Here is a 19,347-nt window from a genome sequence, read left to right on the forward strand (position 1 = left end):
TGGCTCGTGGCGGGCACTACTGGTGTCGTGTTGGCTCGTGGCGGGGACTGCTGGGTCGTGCTGGCTCGTGGGGGGCACTGCTGGGTCGTGCTGGCTCGTGGCGGGCACTGCTGGGGTTGTGCTGGCTGCTCGAATGATGTAGACTTTGTAACATAATTCGCCGGACCCGAACTTTGTAATATAACAATTTAAGAAATGCTAATAATTTTAACAATTGCTTCGCTGAAACTCGTTTTTTTTTCCAAAAAAAACCTTCGGAATTATATATCAACCAGTTTATGATGATGGAAGCTTCTTTTCCAAGCTACCAAGCTTCTCTTTTCCTTTTTTCTTTTTTCTTTTACCAGTGACTAGCTGCGTTTATGATAACTCTATGATATGTGCTGGGTGGGGAACGTTACCGGTGCCCCGAGAATCTACTAAATCTACACTGTTAAATTTATTGTAAAGTTTGTAAGAGTTTCTTATCTGTTTAGACACCAGACCCTTGTTTCCTGATCCTCGGCTTTTCTCGGCGTGTGTTGTCTGCTGCTCTCAGTGTGTTTCCTGTTACTCAGTCAATTTCCAGTTGTAGTGATCTCAGTAAACTCTCAATCACCATGATATCACTGAATGCGTCTTAGTCAGAAGATGTTATTAGACATTTGGCCAGGTGCAAATCCTTTGTAGGTTCTCAATGATTCTCCGATTTATTGGGCGCCAAAATGACAATGGCCGTCTGGTCCCGGTCGGGGGAGATGCCGTTGTCGTCTTTCTTCTTCAATTCCTTGGGTTTTGTTGTTTCAAAATAGAATCCTTGTTTCAATTTCTTTATTCAATCATTTCTTTTGTTTCGCCACGTGCACCTTTGTTTAGCTTGTTTTCGATGATTATGATTCAAACGTGTCCAAGAAATCAAGTTTACAACATTTAGGCTGCAAAATGTAATTAAGAATTATCACATCGATATAAATGCCGTTGTCGTCTTTCTTCTTCAATTCCTTGGGTTTTGTTGTTTCAAAATAGAATCCTTGTTTCAATTTCTTTATTCAATCATTTCTTTTGTTTCGCCACGTGCACCTTTGTTTAGCTTGTTTTCGATGATTATGATTCAAACGTGTCGAAGAAATCAAGTTTACAACAATTAGGCGGCAAAATGTACTTAAGAATTATCACATCGATAACATACTCGGTCAAAAATTCATAACACATCGTTGACATTTTTCAAGGTCAAAAATTCTTTATGAGAATTTTAAAATTATATCTCTTAACAGTCCTATCTGCCCCCACACTCATCACTTTCGCTATTAACCAACCCCCCCCCCCCGCGCAGCCTACCAGTACCCCTTAATATCCCCCGAACTACCTAAAGACTACGATGCCTACCACCCCTGCACCCCTCTCAACTACAGCAACACCCCTTTCCAACCTAACAGATTTCCGACCTAACCTCCCCGAACATATTTATTTGCAAAATGATATTTTGCAGCATTAAAAAATATTCTCTAATAATAGAATAATAGATAATATGCGCTTTTGGTTTCTATTATCTCTCTACTTTATATTTTGATCTGTTTCTTTTGGTCATTTTTGAGTTCAGTCTAACCGAATCTTCGAATCCTTTCATAAATTCTACCAGTCATACTTTTAAATTCGAAAATCGGTCGTGCCCCAGTGTCCTCCAAAAGAAGATACAGCTTCGACAATACGCTAAAATTCTGCCACGAACGAGCTCTGCTGAAAGAAATTGAATAAATTTTCACATCCGAATAAACAAAAATGCTGTCTGAGCTATAAGCTACTATCTGACGCTATTTGATAACGATTGATAAATTAAAAATGCGGCTATTGATTAGTTGTGCTCATTTATTCTACAAGCCAGACGGTTTATAAGCGTAATTGATTTTAATGGAGCTTGAATTAAACTTTCATAAACTTGTAACACGGTTGACTTCTCACAGTCTTGATTGATTTGTTTTTTAAATTAACTGTCTCGGCTAATTTTGTTCCCTGGCTGTCTTGTGGTACAATGTGGCATAAAATTGGCATTATTTGAAGCTGGCTTGTTTGCGGTTACCTGAAAGCGGCAAGGTGTCTATGTTGGCAGAGATTATTTCCACGATCTATTTCAATTCAGCTTCAGGTAAACATATACCGGTTTCCACTTCTTAGTAGTCGTACAAGGGCCATACAAATCTTAACGTATTTTCTAGTACGATCCTTGTATGACTACTAAGAGATCATACATGATCCTTGTATGATTACCCAGAAATCATACATGAACCCAGTATAATTGCCAAAATTCATACATCTTTTTTCATAAATCTTTTTACCATTTATGTTTTTTAAATTTTATTTGGTAAGGCATCACTTATATGATTCCCCGGTATGATTTTGGGTTCCGCCAATAGACCCTAAAGTACCATATAATTTGTAAAGTTGGGCACTAATTAGAATAATATAACCAGATAGATAACTAAATTTTCGATATTCTCTGAAGCCAGTTAATACCTATAAATGCTCATTTATAAGAAACATTGAAAAAAATTATCATTTAATCATAAAATCTCAAATTTTTTTGTGAATAATTTAATGTGTCCTCTGACTACATTACACAAGGATTTGTGGCTTCAGTCAATGTTTTATGTGTCATATATGACATTGCATGTTTTCCAAGAAGTTTTTTTTTATTTTCGATAGAGAATGAAAACTGCACAGTGCTTACCCTTTGAATTTTTTTGGATAATCCCTGTGCGATTTCTAGGAAATCATATATGATCCTTTTATGACTACCTGGAAATCATAAAAATTACATATGACTTTGAATGACAACTAAGAATTTTGTATGATGAACAACCGGGATTGTAACTTGTTCTTATAGAAAAGATGTAATCACTCCATTCATGAAAAAGGGCCTTTCTAGACCATAAAATTAAATAAAAACAACAAAAGTTTGCATGAAAATGTCGGTATGTTTGGTTCCGTCTGTATCGTTTATTTTTACCATAGTTTTCGTTATCTTTTGGCGTTAAAACCGTTAAAAAAGCAAAAATATCGACGATACTCAAGAAAAAAACAACTGCTTCCACCGTTTTTGACTATCACAATCCTGGCATACTTTCAATGATCCTACGTTTAAAATCGACCAGTTCTGGGAGTGTCTTCAATTTTGGAATAGTTTTCACATTATAGATAAGAAACCGATAGCTGTAGGATAATTTGGACAAATTCGCCACAAAATTAGGCCTGGACTGTAAAATTTAGAATGCTGGACAGCTTTTTTGGGGATAGTTGGTTCAAATCAGCTCCTAGCCGTAAACAAAGTTTTGTTTGCGGAGCATAAGTTTTTCAGGGAAAAATTTGTACCTTTGTTTCAAAAATATAAATGACTTTGATGGTGTGACAACGAAACAACTTTTTGAGTTTTAGCGTCTGATGCACCCACCTAAAATTAAGATTAGTTGAAATAAATCTTTCCTGAAAAATAAACCATAACTTTAGCTATTTGAGCTCAAAATCCTCTGTGAGAAATTCTCGTCAATAAAACGTTGTTTTAGGCCACCAGCGTAATGAAAATTGGACGTATATTTGAAAACATTATGTTATCAGACTTTTTGCAACAAAAGACGCATTGATATTCATAATCAAATAGAACAAATTAAAATACTTCAATATGGCCCCTTCAAACTGCGTTGAACCGTTCAGAAATAAAAACAAATATCGACGCAAGTTTTTTGCTTTACGTTTATTTGAAATTAAAATTGAAATCCATTAACTCCAGAACTGACCACAAAAAAATTTTAAAATTTTAGCACATTTTGTTGTTTGCTGTCTACAGAGTTGAAAAAATAATTTAAGATGTACAACAAGTGTTTTAGTCAACATGTATTGGTAGCACTTTTTAGAATGGACGTCACACGGAAAAACGACTCCAATTATCTGAGAATTTTTTTTTTCAATTAAAAACTAACACATCTATTAATTATTTTTGAAAAAAAATACGACTTATAAATGATTTTGCGCTGCGTCACAAAAAAAATTCAGTTGTTGATTGCTTAGATGAAGACAGCATAAATATTTCAGAGAATTTATAATTTATACAAAACTCTGCAATTCATATCGATTTTCAATTTTGCGTCACTGTAGCATAGAATTTTATTCTATGAAACACCCGAGCAGTTGATTGCATTAATAAAACAAAGACTTCCAGTCTTTATTTATTTTCAACCTTCATATCGACCAATTTTTCTTTCGAATTTTGAAGAGAGGTGTAAAAACTTTGAAAAATAATGCCTAAAGTTGACGCCAAAATATTTCTAACTAAACATTTTTACTTGATCCGTAAAGCCCGATACACATTCGCACCAAACTTTAAACACTGGCACACATTTCGATCTTGAAGACGCTATCAGTTATGCTGAGTATGCCGTTTATTTTTTATATTCATTTTTAGATTCAATGTTTCCGAATTTAGGTTTCTATTGGTCTTTTTTTTGTTCGTCATTTGGTAGCCATATTTTGCACCTTAAACAAATTTCCATTTAAAAATCTAGTTAGCTCAAAGTATTACCAAAAACTAATATTAAAATTTAATGGTTCTTTTTTACTGAAAATTTAACTGCTTGACAGTTATTGCTGTAATTTTAGGCAAGATTTCAGAAATCTCCGTAAGTTTTTTGTTCCGACCCCCCTTTAGTGGGGAGAGAGGGACTTCATACACAAATGTTTATTTTGTTCAGTCAATTTTGGTCGATCGATATATTCATCGTAGAGAGTAGTGACTAGTATCATTAGAAAGCCTGTTTATTTTAGAGTCTTGAATTAATTTTTTTTTGAATTTCTATGTTTACAGTGAGTTATCGAGGTTTAAATTTTTGTGAAAACTTGACAATTTTTTGTTCACATTTTTTTTCATTTTCCCCAAAAATTTTCCTAAAATAATTTGATTTATATTAAAATTGTTAACAATAGAGTGCTGTTTGTGCTGTTAAACAAATATGAGGGTTGCTCAATTCTTTGATTTGAAATTTTTTTGGCTGAAATTTTTCAAGCAACTTTCAAAATTTGGATTTTTTTCATCAAAAATGGCACCAAATAGGCTTTTTTCTTCCCCTTTGTTTAGATTTGCCATTAATATAGTTCTGAAACAATGTCCGAAACAGTCTGCATGAGCTCCTCGAGAGAGCTAGTTGAAGTTGGAGCTAGTTGGAGTTGTCGAGGTTTAAATTTTTGTGAAAAATCGACCGTTTTTGTTCATATTTTTAAATTTTCCCCCAAAATTTTGCTAATGAAATTTGATATAATAAAATTGTTAACAATAGAGTGCTGTTTGTGCTGTTAATGAAATATGAGGGTTGCTGAATTCTTTGATTTGAGTTTTTTTTGGTTGAAATTTTTGATGAAACTTTCAAAATATAGATTTTTTTAATCAAAAATGGCACTAAATAGGCTTTTTTCTTCCCCTTTGCTTAGATTTGCAATTATTATAGACCTGAAACAACGTCTGAAACAGTCTGCGTGAGCTCCGCGAGAGAACTTGTGAACGTTGGTATCCTGTAGGAGTCTTCTGCGATTATAACTTTGCCGGTTTTTTGCAAAAGTATCTCGATAATTTTACAAAATGCAGTTTTTTATTTTCCAAAAATTTCACTTTACAATTGATCTAATTCGCAAAGATTTGCGGCAATTAAGTGGTTTTCTAGACGTGCCTCAAACTCAAGGACAGGTTTGATCGCATCTTGGGTTTTTGCTATCAGATTTTTTTCAAATGTTATTTGGCGCTGCCTTTTTTTCAAAAGTTTGCTTTTGTTTTTTCAATGTTAATTACGGACAAAAATTTTGAATAACGACCCAACTAAAGACAGCTCCGTTTTACGTGAAAAAGAGGCCGAATTAACATACAGTTTCATTTTGGAGAAAAGCTACTGGTTTTATGGCTCTAATATGAAACTTTTTTTTAGATGTATGGGTTTTTATTACTTAATACAGGTTTTTGTTGAGGCTTTGTTTTATTGGCTCTGTTAGTTGTCAAAACTCGCTCACTTCTTTTTTAGAAGATTTGGCCGTAATTGAGAAAAGGGGTTCATATGTCAAAGCCTTGCAGTATTCAATATTTGTTCCGACCCCTCTTGAGGGGGGGGGGAACTATATACTCAAATGGGTTTTTTTTCAGTCAATTTTCGCCGATCGATATATTCATCGTAGAGAGTTGAGACTGGTATCAATAGAAAGCTCGTCCAGCTTAGAATATGGAATTAAAAAGGTTTTTTAATTTTTCGTTTTCTACAGGGAGATATCGAGGTTTTAACTTCCGAGAAAATTAGAGTGAATTCACGTTGTTTTATTCACATTTTCTGAAATTTTTGACTAATTTTTCGTCAATTTTGCTACAATTTGTTGAAATATTTAAGAATAGTGTCGTTGGTTTTAATTTTAAGGACAAAAAAGCCTTTTTGCTTATTCTAATTTAATTTTTTTGGTCAAAAACTCTGGATAAATATTTCAAAATTCAGACTTTTTCATCAAAAACAGCACGAAATAAGCTACTTTAGTCCACTTTGATAAAATTTGCCGACACTACACCTTCAAACAACACTAATACAATCGTTGTAGACTCCGAAGGGGGCTATTGCTACTTCAAAATTATATGTATCTACAATATTCCAAAATTAAAAGCTCCTAACGGAAAATAAGCATCAGCAGGGCTAGTTCTGGCCCAATCGTGGACTGTTACAATCCAAAAAGAATTCGGATTGCAATCATTTTTTTTTCGAAAAACGAACTTTTTTATTAATAAAGAACAGAACATGTCAAATGAAAGCTCAGGAGTGATAGGTCCAATTGGTTTCCTACTCAGCTCCAAGCTAATGCACCTAGTTTTTTACTTGAAAGTTTATGATCGCTTCGACTTCTAAAAATAATTGATTTCTAAATAAATAATGGTTTAATGAACTTTTCCTCCATTTTTTTTCCTAATTTGGTCAACTTGCAGCTTAGTGTCAGCAAAGAAAGAATGCTTCTGCATTCTACTGATTTAAAGTTTAGTCTCAATTGCAATTTTAAGCCTGAACTTATTGTTTTCTGGCTTTGATACTAGCAGATTTAAGATTTTTTTTTGTTTTTAGAAATTTGCCAGCTTTTCACCTTTTCTAGTCACATTATCACATTACTGACAGTTCTCTTATCATAATATTAGCGTTCAAAAGGAGACAAAATTGAACATATTGAAAACTTCAAAGACATAGATTATCGTTTTAACGGCCTCGACACTTCTTTCTTCAAGAAATTAATTGAATATTTTAATTTTGACTTTAACTCTCAGTTTTACTTTGTCATTTCAGTTGAATGAATTTTCCTGTATAGTGACAGGTTTCACTGGATTTTTATGGAAAAGTAAACGAGCAGATATTCTGATATGAGTAGATAGCTGATGGCTTTCATGACTTTGAAAACGATCGTTTTCCAAAACTAAAAATAAAAAAAACTTTTTAACTTCGCAAGTTTGTTCTTTTTATTTTTTATTTTTGTTATTTTTATTACCTAATCTGGTTAATTACAGGTCAAATATGACAATATGGCTGTCAAGGGAAGGTTTCAAAAGAAATTGATGTCCCAAAATCTATTTTTTTAAAGAATGAGTTATGACCTTACTGACTTCGACAACGGTTTTTCACAAAAATGGTAAATTAATTTGATTTTTGTCATGTTTGACGTTCTTTTTGTAGACGCAAGAATTTTTCTGGATAATTGCATGTCTCAAAGAATTCCTTTGGATGAATAAACGACCCTATTTAAATATTTCATTTTGTAATTAATGTTTTTCATGACTTTGGATATAATTTTGTTTCGAAAAAAATCAAAATTATTACATCCTTTTGCCCTTTTCTCTTTTTTGTCTACTTGTTACCTTGTCTCACTAATAAATGGCCAAATACCTCAATATTGGTGTTTGAAGAAGGCGCAGATGAATATATTTTGAGGGCCGAAATATGGCTTGAGGGTTTTGACAGCGTTTTCTGGCAAGTTTTAATTGAACTTTTATTTGTTGTTCCGTTGTTGTTGTTTTTAGCCGCTTAAAGAAATGAATAAGGACAGTTCCTAATGCCCCTCTATAGAAGCATTGGTAATCGTAAACCTTTGGGATATTTTACTTGATTTCTAATTGTTTTAATTACTTTGAAGTTAATTGTTTCAAAAAAAAATAAGCGAATTTTTTAACTTTACTGTTTTTGTTCTCTTTTGTTTAATTGTTACCAAGTTTTTTATGGACTGGTGCATATCTTTTCTGGTGATTTAAGATTTATTCTGTTAAATTTTAGTTTCATCTGACGGTTTGTTGACTTTGTTATTAAATTTTGTTTTTTAAAACGGACAAAAAGTTTTTTGATGTAATTAATGTTTGTTGTTGTTATTGTTGTTTGATTTTGCTGTTCGGCTTGACTTGCTCTCTTATTATTGGCATATCACAGCAATTTAATGCTTCAATTTTTACTCCACTGAGTTATTTGCTTTGGAGGCTATCTTATCGTTCATACACATTTTTTTGAAAAATACTTGGGCTTTTTTGGGTTTTTTTGGGATTCCCAAAAAATAATTTTTGGGTTTTCTATCATTTCCTTATTTCGTAGACAATTATGCCAAAACTGTGGATGGGCGGGGTCGGAACTTTATGTGCTATCGCACATTGCTGAGCCGCCTTGTTTTTTATGAGATTAATCAAACCTGAGCCCCATTTCTTTCAAAATTAATGCTGACATTTTGGTCTTCTAAATTAGTGAAGAACGCAAAAATATTCTGCCAAAATTGAAACTGAAATGCAATTTGGTTAAAAGCATTGGTTTTCGGATTAACTTATGAATGTATGTATTGAGCGTTTATATACTCAATTTAATATAGCACTAAATTAGAGTATTTGTGCAAACTTTCCAGAATTGTGGTCTGATCAGCCAAGCTTAAAATTATATCTTTCTCAAAATCGCAAACCGGATTGATTCATAAACTGATCATGTTTTTGGAACAGCTGTACACCAAGTCACTCTAAGTCATTAACGTTCTGTCTAAACAAAAGAGCGGAAACCTTCTTAGGAGTTTTATTTTGAAAACACACTAACCCAACTGAGTGTGAATTATTTTCACCCAGTAGTTTCCCACGTAATACAAACGACACGTTAAGTGATTTGGAATTCACTCTTGCCTTCTGCAAATCGTCTTTTAGAAAGATAATTTGGAAAATCACGGCCATTTAAATTCCGGTTATTAAAACAGAAAGTTAAAATAATTGATGTTATGGTTCAATTGTTTGTAGCGGTGGGAATGTTCTTTAATGTTTTTATTACCTTTAGGGTCTTTCAATAAGCAAAACATAATTAAATGAGCAAAGATAGCGTCTTTATTTACGTCTGAAACTTTTCTTCTCCAAAATTCTTTGAAATTTTGTTGTTTTGAACATTTTCGCTGGTGATTTTGATCAGTTTTGATCGCGACGTTCCGAGAATCATTATTAGACCGGACGTGGTCCTAGTTATTCTAACTAGAACAATTTAATCACTCGCTTTGGTTACTCAATTACAAAATTCAATAAGCCCATGAAGAAAAACGCAGTGCCCAAATATTAACCAAACCGCGCTGAATAAATTTCTCGAAGAGATGATTCAAACCACATAGCCATAAAAACGAAGTTTTTAAGTTTTCCTTGTTTCTTCTAACTAATAAATAGTTCATTTATGTTTCAACTTTTTTGGCAATTAAATCTTATTTCACCTCTGATCGCAAAATGAGTGAAATTGACAGCCAGAACAAGAATTGATTTTCGACATATTTATTCAAACTTAACTTAGCAGGATAATTTACTGCGACCGAAAACATAATTTTTGTATGAATTTGGGATTCACATTTTTTTCACCCTCATGTCTCATTTTACAATTATAGGTCAGTACAGTTACGACATGGCTGACATTTCGCGAGATAACTCTCTTGCAAGGCACTCGGCGTCACCTCCAGGCGGCACCTTCAGAAACAGAACATCTCTCACTAAAAAACTATCGATGAGGTTCCGAAAGTCCCCCGCTGGTGAACGAAACAGCTTCAACCCAACAAGCGCTGGAAACATTTACGCAAACTCGACTTGCTTCACAAATCAGGATCCAATACAAGCTGAGAATCAAAATGATAACAACATTCCGATGGACATGTATAATTCACCCTTGAATCAAACGATGCCAAATATTCCCCAGAAGAAACCCTTCAAATTACCCGATTTCCTGAAACGAACCCGGGCAAAGTCCACAACCTGTTCGCCTAATTTACACGTGCTAAGCAACCGCATTAATGTCATCCCCCAAATATCAATCGAAGCGCCAAAACTGGACGTCGCGTGCCAGTATAGCTCCAAAGTGCAGTTTTGTGAAATTGGGACCCAGACATCGCAAAACGATTCCCCGCCGCCAGCTGCGATGGGCGGACGATGTGGAAATCGAAGGAAGAGCTCATTGATCCGGCAGAGCCGACACAAACAGCTGTCCAATAGCGATTCGGAGGATCCAGACATAGATTCTAAAGATGGGAGCCTCAACTCAGAAAATGATAACCAGGTAACAAGTCGGGTTTATATGCCCTCCCCCTCCTTGTGGACATATGAATTCTTCGTCCCCAAGTGGACGTGCTATTTTCACATAGTAACGTGCCATATAATAATACATTTTTGTTTGTGTTGGGGGAGGGAGTGAGGGAGGGAGGGATGGGGGGTATGGGTGTTGGTGGCATAGAAAACAATATGAGGGGAGAGCGAAACAGAACTGATGCTTCTCGGAGCTTTAAAAATATATGACGTAGGGTAAACGCCGAGAATGACAAATGACTCTAAAATCCAACCGAAATCAATATATTTCTCATCAAATTGGTTTATTTGTCCAGTTTCAATGCAGCTGGAAGTCAGCAATTATTCTTTCACGTTTCAAATTAATAGCTTATTGAGTGCATAATATTTGCATTCACTCAGAGGCCCTCGCTATATTTGTATGTAATGACACGTGCTCTGCAGCTAGGGGGTCGGTGACGTTTTTTTTCGGGGGGGGGGGGGGCACAAACGGAAAAGATCCAAAAATTCTGTGTAAAACATTGATAACCCCGGAGTTAGGTCGCAGTTTAAATCAGAAAAGAATCATAGATTTTGTATAAAGAAGACGGTGTTTAACTACTTCGTAAGCCCATGTGATACATGTTCACTCACTATTAAGCACATAAACCTTATCTACTGCAATTCAGGTCAATGTTTTGCCTCCCGCCTTGCCATCAATAGTTGTGACTGACAACAACGAGAAACTTCTCGGCATCCGTCGGAAAAGCTCCCTCTTCTGGCGTCGACTCTCTCTTGAGTTTTCCTCGGACGACAGTCGAAGGGGAAGTCTCAGCCCTAACATCAGTCGGCGAAACTCGGCAACCAATGCAGAACCCTCTGGTGTCCCGGGTTCCGCGGTCAGACGTGGTCGCAACTTCGCAGATGGGCGGAAGAGAAGTGAGGGTCCCTCTTTTGAGAAGTGGTTCCCATCGTTGCTTCACAGAGTAGCCAACACTGCTTCTGCTGACTGGCTTCCCATTTCTTCCTCAAAAAGTGTCCCTGAGGTATTGCTCATTTCAATTGTTCATTCATTCTTAGAAACATTGTCCATTTCTGTAGGCGATCCCCCGGGGGTTATCTTGTAAAATCTTTCAATATTCTTGCAAATGACAGTTATCTTGCAAGATCGTTTTTCTTGCAAGATTTTAAACAAGAATCTTACAAGATAACCGCCGGTTTATGACTTGGGTTTGGCGGCTGTAACTGAATGTCAGAAATAAAAAGAACCTGATTTTTATTTAAAATAGGTTTTCTGCGAACTTTAACTTTTATTTTGCAGCTATAGTCTTTCTCATTACAGGCTGTTTCCAGGTACGAATTAGCAAACTTAAGGATACCGGATTTGATCTTACAGAAATGAGTTTTATTGCCTTAGATTACTCGCATTTCCCTGATTTTTACTAAGTGGTTAAATTTACTCATCTCTTAAATACGGCAATTCATCTCTGGCAGCGTCCTCTTCAATAACTACAAGAATTTTAGCGAAGTCAAGAAAACGCCATCGCGGTAATAACTTCTATATAGGAACATGAATGTACAAACTTTTGTTTTCAAATCGGTTGACTTAGAAATCTCAAACGCTTTCTGTTATCAAAGCATGGCGCCATTCTATCGCATCCATCAAACTTTTTAATAACCTTTTTTGGACCTCATCATGTTCAAAAAGTAACTTCATGTATGAAGCTTAAATTTGACAGCAAATACTTTAAGTCATCCTCATATAATCGCAAGCTTTACTGCAAAGCATACATTTAAATCTGTACCTAATAAATCTGGGTTTCCAATTTTACGAGAAATGACGTACGAAATATAGCAGTTACAGAGCAGCTGGGAGCCCGCCTGCTATTTTAATATTGCGCATAATGGTGCACCTTAATACATCCGCCCTATTTTTGATTTTTTAATGTCGTGAGAGAAAAAAATCTTCAGTTCTCTTTATATCTCTTTATATTTTTTATTAAAATGATCTCAACAGTTAAATTGTAAAGTTTTTACTTCCTTCCATGCGTTTAAATAAAAGTCAAAGTTTCATTCTTTGCTTCACCTAAGTTAATTCGGATCTTTTCTGTTTATGCCCCCACCCCAGCTCAGTGAAGGGCGCATATTATTAATTGCACCTCCAGACGGACGAGCCATATTTTTACTGTAATGATTTAATAATAATGATTTTAATGGCACGTGGTCACAGCTCTGGGCAAGTGCTCTGGGCACAAAGGGAAAAGATCCGTTAATTTAATTCTCTCGGTAGTCGACTATAGCGTCCTATTTCTGTAACTTTAATATAGTAAATTATTTTCATCAGTTATCATGAGACAGTTAACAACTTCGTATTTATTTGACTGTGGGAGAGCACTATTTTGCCTATGACCATTTTTTGAGAATCTCAACTGAAACTGAAGAGATTAAACTAGAAAATGCATAAAACTGAACATAAACTCCTAAGTGATTGGTCGTTGCCTAGCGTGTAGTTTTTTGGTAATTGAAGAAAAAAAATGTCATCTTCTGTGGTAAGGCTTTTAAATTCTGAAACGATTTTACCAGTAAAAGACAGCCTATTTTTAACTGTATTGTTATGACTGTCGGCTTGATTTATAAGGAAAATACTTTTGAAGCCGAAAGTTTTTCTTACCTTCATAGATGTTATTACAAAGGTCAGTCGCAAAAGGTGGCCCAATTGTTATAGCAAAAATCACCTTATCACTATAAGTGCTATTGCAAAAACCACATTATTACTTTCAATTAGTTCTTATAGTTTTGAGAAAGTTTTTCATCCGTATGTTAAATCTTACTGTTAAAACAATCTCTGCTTTTTAAGACTTAAATCCTATCGTTTTGCAAATTGTGTTCGACGTGATTCAGATGGTTTCCACAAATTTTTGTCAGTGGAAAATTTGATTAAATTTTAACAACCTCATCAATAAGATTTGAAGTTCACTTTTCTATTGTTCTGTTATCAATTTTTAAGTTGGTTATTTTAGATCTAAAAACTGAAGAGTTTTCGTAATGACCAAAAACTAAAGGCGACATGAACTAAAAACTTAACAGTGTTAACTTTCCTACTTATTTCTGTCAGCAATCTGCCGAAGAAATTTTCTTCGCTTGCCATGGCCATTTTGCTAATTTCAATTCAAGAAACAAACCAATTGACTTATCTATACAAAACAAGGAGGCTCGGTAATGGGCCTTTGCGTATAATGTTTCGAATTCGATCATCCGCGTTTAACGACTTAACGGTCTATCAAAGGGGGAAAAGATCGAAAATTTTCAATACTTTCAAAAATTCACATATTGTTCAACAAACCACTGAAGAAAAAAAGTAACATTAGCCGCATTAGAGGGTTGATGAAAACTGCCATTAATGCGACTACGAGACAATATAAACTTAAAAGACCAAAAAACATTATTTACACTCATAATCCGATGTCTATGCTTAGAATAAAATAGAACAACATGGCATCAGATAACACTTAAACTGAACAAATTGAACTATAAAATTACCAAAAAAATATGATACCTGTCTCTAATGAGATTGCGTAACAATGCAAAAAAAAATGCAGAAAAGGAAAATTTCAAAAATTGTTTTCCATTTTTGAAAACCACTTTTTTCCAAGTGATTAAAACAGCTATAAAGGTATCAGCTGAGGTAATTAAAAAGGTCCATTTTTACATCTTGATGTACATTTGAGCAGGCTACTGAAACTTTCATTATGAAACTCGTAAGGAAACAATTTACACCTATCTTTATCCTGATTATGTCATAGAAATACAAAAGATTGACAACAGCAGAAGAAGTTATTAAAAATCAATTATATCTTACAAAATCGCATTTTAAAAAAAATGAAAACGCCTTGTGTCAAAGCCAAGAAGAAAACTTCAGTTGAGAAAAAGAAGCTATAAATTGGATTTTGGCTTGCAAGAAACAAGACATGGCCTGCCTTTAAAGATACTTAACTACCTATTGACAGAAAGAAGATAAAAAGACATGAAGCTCAATAATCCAATGATTTATTTTAAAATAAGTAAGTCCAAAGTCATTAAAAGCGGACGCTTTCAACTAAAACAAAAGAATTCATAACATGGATCTTCAAGCAAATCTAATTGGGATCCTTATTATTGATACTACGTCAGAGGACTAGAAAAATGGTGGAATTCAGACCTCAAAATTCAACAAACTAATTGTTTCGAAGCAACAGCATTGAAGCCGTTAAAATAACGAGATGACAAAATTCAAAAAAATTTTGATAAATTTAAAATTCGTTTGGTTTCTCCAATTGGGTTTCATTTGATTATCAATCTACCTGAGAAGTATAAAGAAATTGACAAAAAAAAACAAGAAATATGGATAACTATAAAAAAATTCGAAGAAGTTCTTATGAAAAGAAACTGTCTAAGCCATATGCGGAAAAATATAACCAACAAGATGAGGAAAATATGGTAGAACGAAATGTTAACGACACCTATTGCCAATGAGACTAATTTAGATGATGCGAAACTCAAGAACACAAAGAACTGAAAAGAATCAACATTTTTTCATTTTTTCAAAATATTTCTTCTGAAAGTCATTAAAATTAATAGCAATAAAATGAAATGACTAATCGATTCAATCAAGCAATCAATAGAGGTCATTGAGATCTTTCATAAATTAGGACATTTGGAGCAACTACAAAAAGACAACACAGGAGAAAATTAAAATTTCTGATGTACTTCTTAGTGAACGGTTTTGGGGCCATCAAAACCATAAGGTATTGAACAAATACTTTATATATGTTTCATTGTTCCTGTCGTTAATGCGTTAATTTTTCTCGCAAACAAAAATGAGCCTCAATAACTGGAATTTCAAAAATCACAACGTTTTTTGAGTAACTCAGAAAAATGAGATATAAAATGCATAGTTCAGCAGTTCACTGATTTTTTCTTAACATAAATATATATAAAGCCATAATAGCCTTTAGGTATCTGCTAAAAACACGATAATGTTTGTATAGTTTTGTTTGTAACAAATTAAAGAGCCAAAGGGTTATTTTGATAAGTCTGACTCAGCCGTGGGACTGCAAAAAGAACAAAATGCAGGCGCAACTCAAGAAGTCAATTTAGATTTTTCGTCAGAGCCCTAAAATCATAGAGCTCATTCTCCAAAGCTAATATGTTCTTGGAAGCGTTTTTTCATGTAAATTGGACTTGCGTTAAGTGACCCTTGATTTGAAACCGTTTTCCTCAGTAATTAACAAAAAACGCAAAAGTGTTTTTGAAAAAAAAAACATCCTGCCCGAGTACAATCTGAACAGTTTTTAATTAAAAGAGTTCATGACGAGAATAAAACTAGACCTGATCCGGCTGCGCGTTCAGTTATGAACCTTATTGTGCAAATGTTTCCGAAGTGGATAGTTTTGCAAACGAAACATTTCAGTAGATCAGGAATAAATCATGCATTTTAAATACAAATCGATATAAATTAACAAAAAAGGGACAATATTTTAAACCATGAAAAATCTCATAGAAAGCGAAAACAAAAAACCTTCTTTAGAAGTTGGAGTTTTAAGAGATTGTGATAATGTTTCTCAGGTCTCTACTTCTGGAAAACATAAACAAAGTGGGCTAAAAATCATATTTGGCACCATTTCTGATGAGAGACTCTGAAATTTGAAATATATTGCAAAATTTTAGGGAAAAACTCGGACCAAACCATTCAGCAACTCTTTTCATCTTAAAGTTCACTAACGCCAATGTTCACAATCTAACAAATCAGCAAAACTGACGGAAATTTTGTCAAAAATTACGGAAATTGTGAATAAAATCCACGAAAATTGGTCTACTATTCACAAAATTTTAATTCTTGATGAATTCCTTTGAAAAGGATATTCAAAAAGTCTTTTCATACTGCAATATACGTTGGACGGGCTTTTTGATGATACCTTAATTGGAGTCGGAAGAACAAGATCTTTATGACACAATTGAAGTTTTAAATTTTCATCTTATAAAATTCCACGGCTATATTCTCGGTTATTTGGAAAAAAAATCGCCTGAGTGAAATTTAAAATAACTTGATCGGGTTATTTCTGATTGATTATCCTTCTTTCTTACTGAAGCTGATGCTTTTGATCATATGCATCTTCATTTTTTGAAAATATGCATTTCTAGCATTTCTTGATGCAATCAGTGATAGATTTTCTTCTACTACTGCTGTAATTGTGTCTCTGATTTTCTTAAAGAATCCCGGCCGAGTTTTTTATATACTCAACTTTATAGCACAAAAATATTGTGATTAGAATGTATTCATTAATACCAGTGGATGAACTCAAGTTTAAATGACTTCCTTTGACAGCCTCAAAAGCAAGTATTGTCTCGACTTGCTAATTAGTTCAGTTAATGGACTTTGTAACAGTCAAGGAATCTGCAGGCAATGATTAGAATCATTAAAGCTGACAAAAGGCAGTCTTTCGTAAATTCAATTCATCGAGATCTATGTATATATAGTCAGTCTATATAGTCAACTGTATATCGAAACGTCAAGGCAATAAGCATCATTTACTTGGAGGCAAATCTAGCTTGATCTTTTTTAGCAGGTCTTAGTCTAGGTCACCGATTCAAACTAATCCGTTCAAAAAACCGAATTTGTTAGGCTAAGCGAACAGTTTTGAGCCATTTTGGAAGTTATTCTTAGTGGGAAATCGGCCTTTGTATTTCTCAGAAATAATACGTATGTTGCATTTAGAACGGAAAATCTAAGCGAAAGTTTTGATATAATACGCACAAAAATTCTCTATATAGTGATATAATTTATTCAATTCAATTTACTCGGTAACATCCTCCGGCCCGGAAGAAAATGTTGGGAGGATTGGTACAAGCTTAACGAGTGGGCGGACGAGCGATCCGGATGACGTGCGTAAGACGGCGGAGCGGGCGACGCTGTCGGAGCCGTACCGAAGTTCTTCAATCCGAGCGGTTGGATAGGAACCCCTAGGGTTGCTTTCTTCAACGATCCAAACTAAATCACCGACCTTGAGGTGCTGCTCGGCAGGCGTCTGCCACTTAGATCTACGGTTCAGTGCAGGTACATACTCCTTGAGCCAACGTGCCCAAATTGCATTGGCGTATGACTGTGCACGGGCGTACCGCTTACGATGATCAAACTCGTCGACGCCAACGATGGACGGAATTCTGGTTGCTTGGTTACCGAGTAGAAAATCATTAGGTGTTATTGCGCCTAGGTCGGACGCGTCGGCGCTTACGGGCGTTAAGGGACGTGAGTTTAGTGCGTATTCGACCAGACGAAAAGTAGTGTTCAACACCTCATCTGTGAGGCGACGCGTACCGAGGATAGTGTACAGTACTCTTTTAAAACTACGAACTAACCTCTCCCAGATGCCACCTTGGTGTGGCGCACTGGGTGGATTGAACCTCCACTTAATGCCCTTATGTGCAAGTTCGGCAGCGATATTAAGCGTATTCCATTTTTCCACACATTCACGGAGCTCTTTCTCCGCTCCAATGAAGTTCGTACCATTATCCGACCAAATCATAGCAGGAGTACCCCGACGGGAGACGAACCGCTCAACTCCCATTACACAGGAACTGGTGTCCATGGACGGTACAACTTCAACATGGACAGCACAAGTAGTGAGACAAGTGAAGAGAAATCCCCACCTCTTCTCGGTAGTCCGACGAACTGTGACGTAGAATGGGCCGAAGTAATCAACCCCAGTGTTGGTAAAGGGAGGAGACTGGTATGCGAGTCTCTCCTTTGGGAGGTCTGCCATGATAGGCTGAGTGGTTGCTGCACGGAACTTTCTACACAAGACGCAGTTTGATTTGATGGAACGCAGTGTGGAACGTAGTTTTAGGATGGCATAACGTTCTTGTACCTTTGACCTTAAGTAATCGATGCCCTGATGATGGTTCTTCAAATGAGTATGCCGCAGAAACAGTTTAACAAAAGTATGACGCGCATCCAGGACGATAGGATGCTTAGTGTCAAAGTCAATTTCCACTAGCCGTCGGAGTCGACCAGAGGAACGGATGAGACCATGGGGTCCAATAAACGGAGTAAACTGAGCAATGCGGCTGCTCTTAGCGGATTTGTTGTCAAGAAGATCCTTTCTTTCAGTATTAAAGGACTCTCCTTGAACCAAGTACTGGAGATGACGCTCGGCTTCGTCAAGCTCAACAGGGTCGGCTATGCTGCCGTCTACGGTACGGTAACTTTCATGAGATGGTAAAAGACGGAGCACATATGCGGTGACACGAAGTAATTTTTGATAAGAACTGAACTTATCAAACGGGATCAGATTAATGCTTTGTTCCTTTGGGGAATTGGTTACAGATGCGGCTAAAGATGAGATGGAGTCATCATCTTGTTCCTTGGTTACAACGCCGAGCTTGATGTTATCAACGACGTCAGTATTTGGTACAAAAGGGATTGCTTAGTTCTCAAGAAGTCAGGAACCCTCACCCAGCTACTTGATTGCAAAACTTCAGCGGACATACCACGCGTGCCAGCATCTGCCGGTTTATCACAAGTGGCGACGTGGTTCCATTGGTCAACGCTGGTGTTCTCCAGGATTTCACTAACCCGATTTGCAATGAAGATGGGGTGTTTGTTTGTTGAGTTTATCCACTGCAAGACGATTGTACTATCTGTCCACATAAAGACTTTGTCCACAGTAACCGTTAATGCTCGACAGATTTCCCTTTTTAAACGGGCAGCGAGGAGAGCGGCTTGTAATTCCAACTTGGGAACTGTCATTACCTTCATA

The 19,347-nt window shown here is 35.6% G+C and overlaps 2 protein-coding genes across 3 annotated transcripts in view; both read left to right on the forward strand.

The window, feature by feature from the left end:
* The window catches only part of LOC142339039 (calcineurin B homologous protein 1-like), a 416,603-nt gene that overhangs the window by 153,523 nt on the left and 243,733 nt on the right, over positions 1-19,347 (forward strand). The window lies entirely within an intron of this gene.
* The window catches only part of LOC142339034 (uncharacterized), a 101,260-nt gene continuing 83,776 nt past the window's right edge, over positions 1,864-19,347 (forward strand). The window contains exons 1-3 of one of the 2 annotated variants that reach the window (XM_075388659.1): positions 1,864-2,122; positions 9,907-10,568; positions 11,242-11,598. In XM_075388659.1, coding sequence (XP_075244774.1) covers positions 2,077-2,122; positions 9,907-10,568; positions 11,242-11,598 — 1,065 coding nt within the window. In that variant the 5' untranslated portion in view covers positions 1,864-2,076. The remainder of the gene's footprint in view (positions 2,123-9,906; positions 10,569-11,241; positions 11,599-19,347) is intronic. The other variant, XM_075388660.1, reaches the window with a different exon arrangement.

Source organism: Convolutriloba macropyga, chromosome 5 (genome assembly GCF_964194025.1).
Source record: "Convolutriloba macropyga chromosome 5, txConMacr16.3, whole genome shotgun sequence".
NCBI classification, from domain to species: Eukaryota; Metazoa; Xenacoelomorpha; order Acoela; family Convolutidae; genus Convolutriloba; species Convolutriloba macropyga.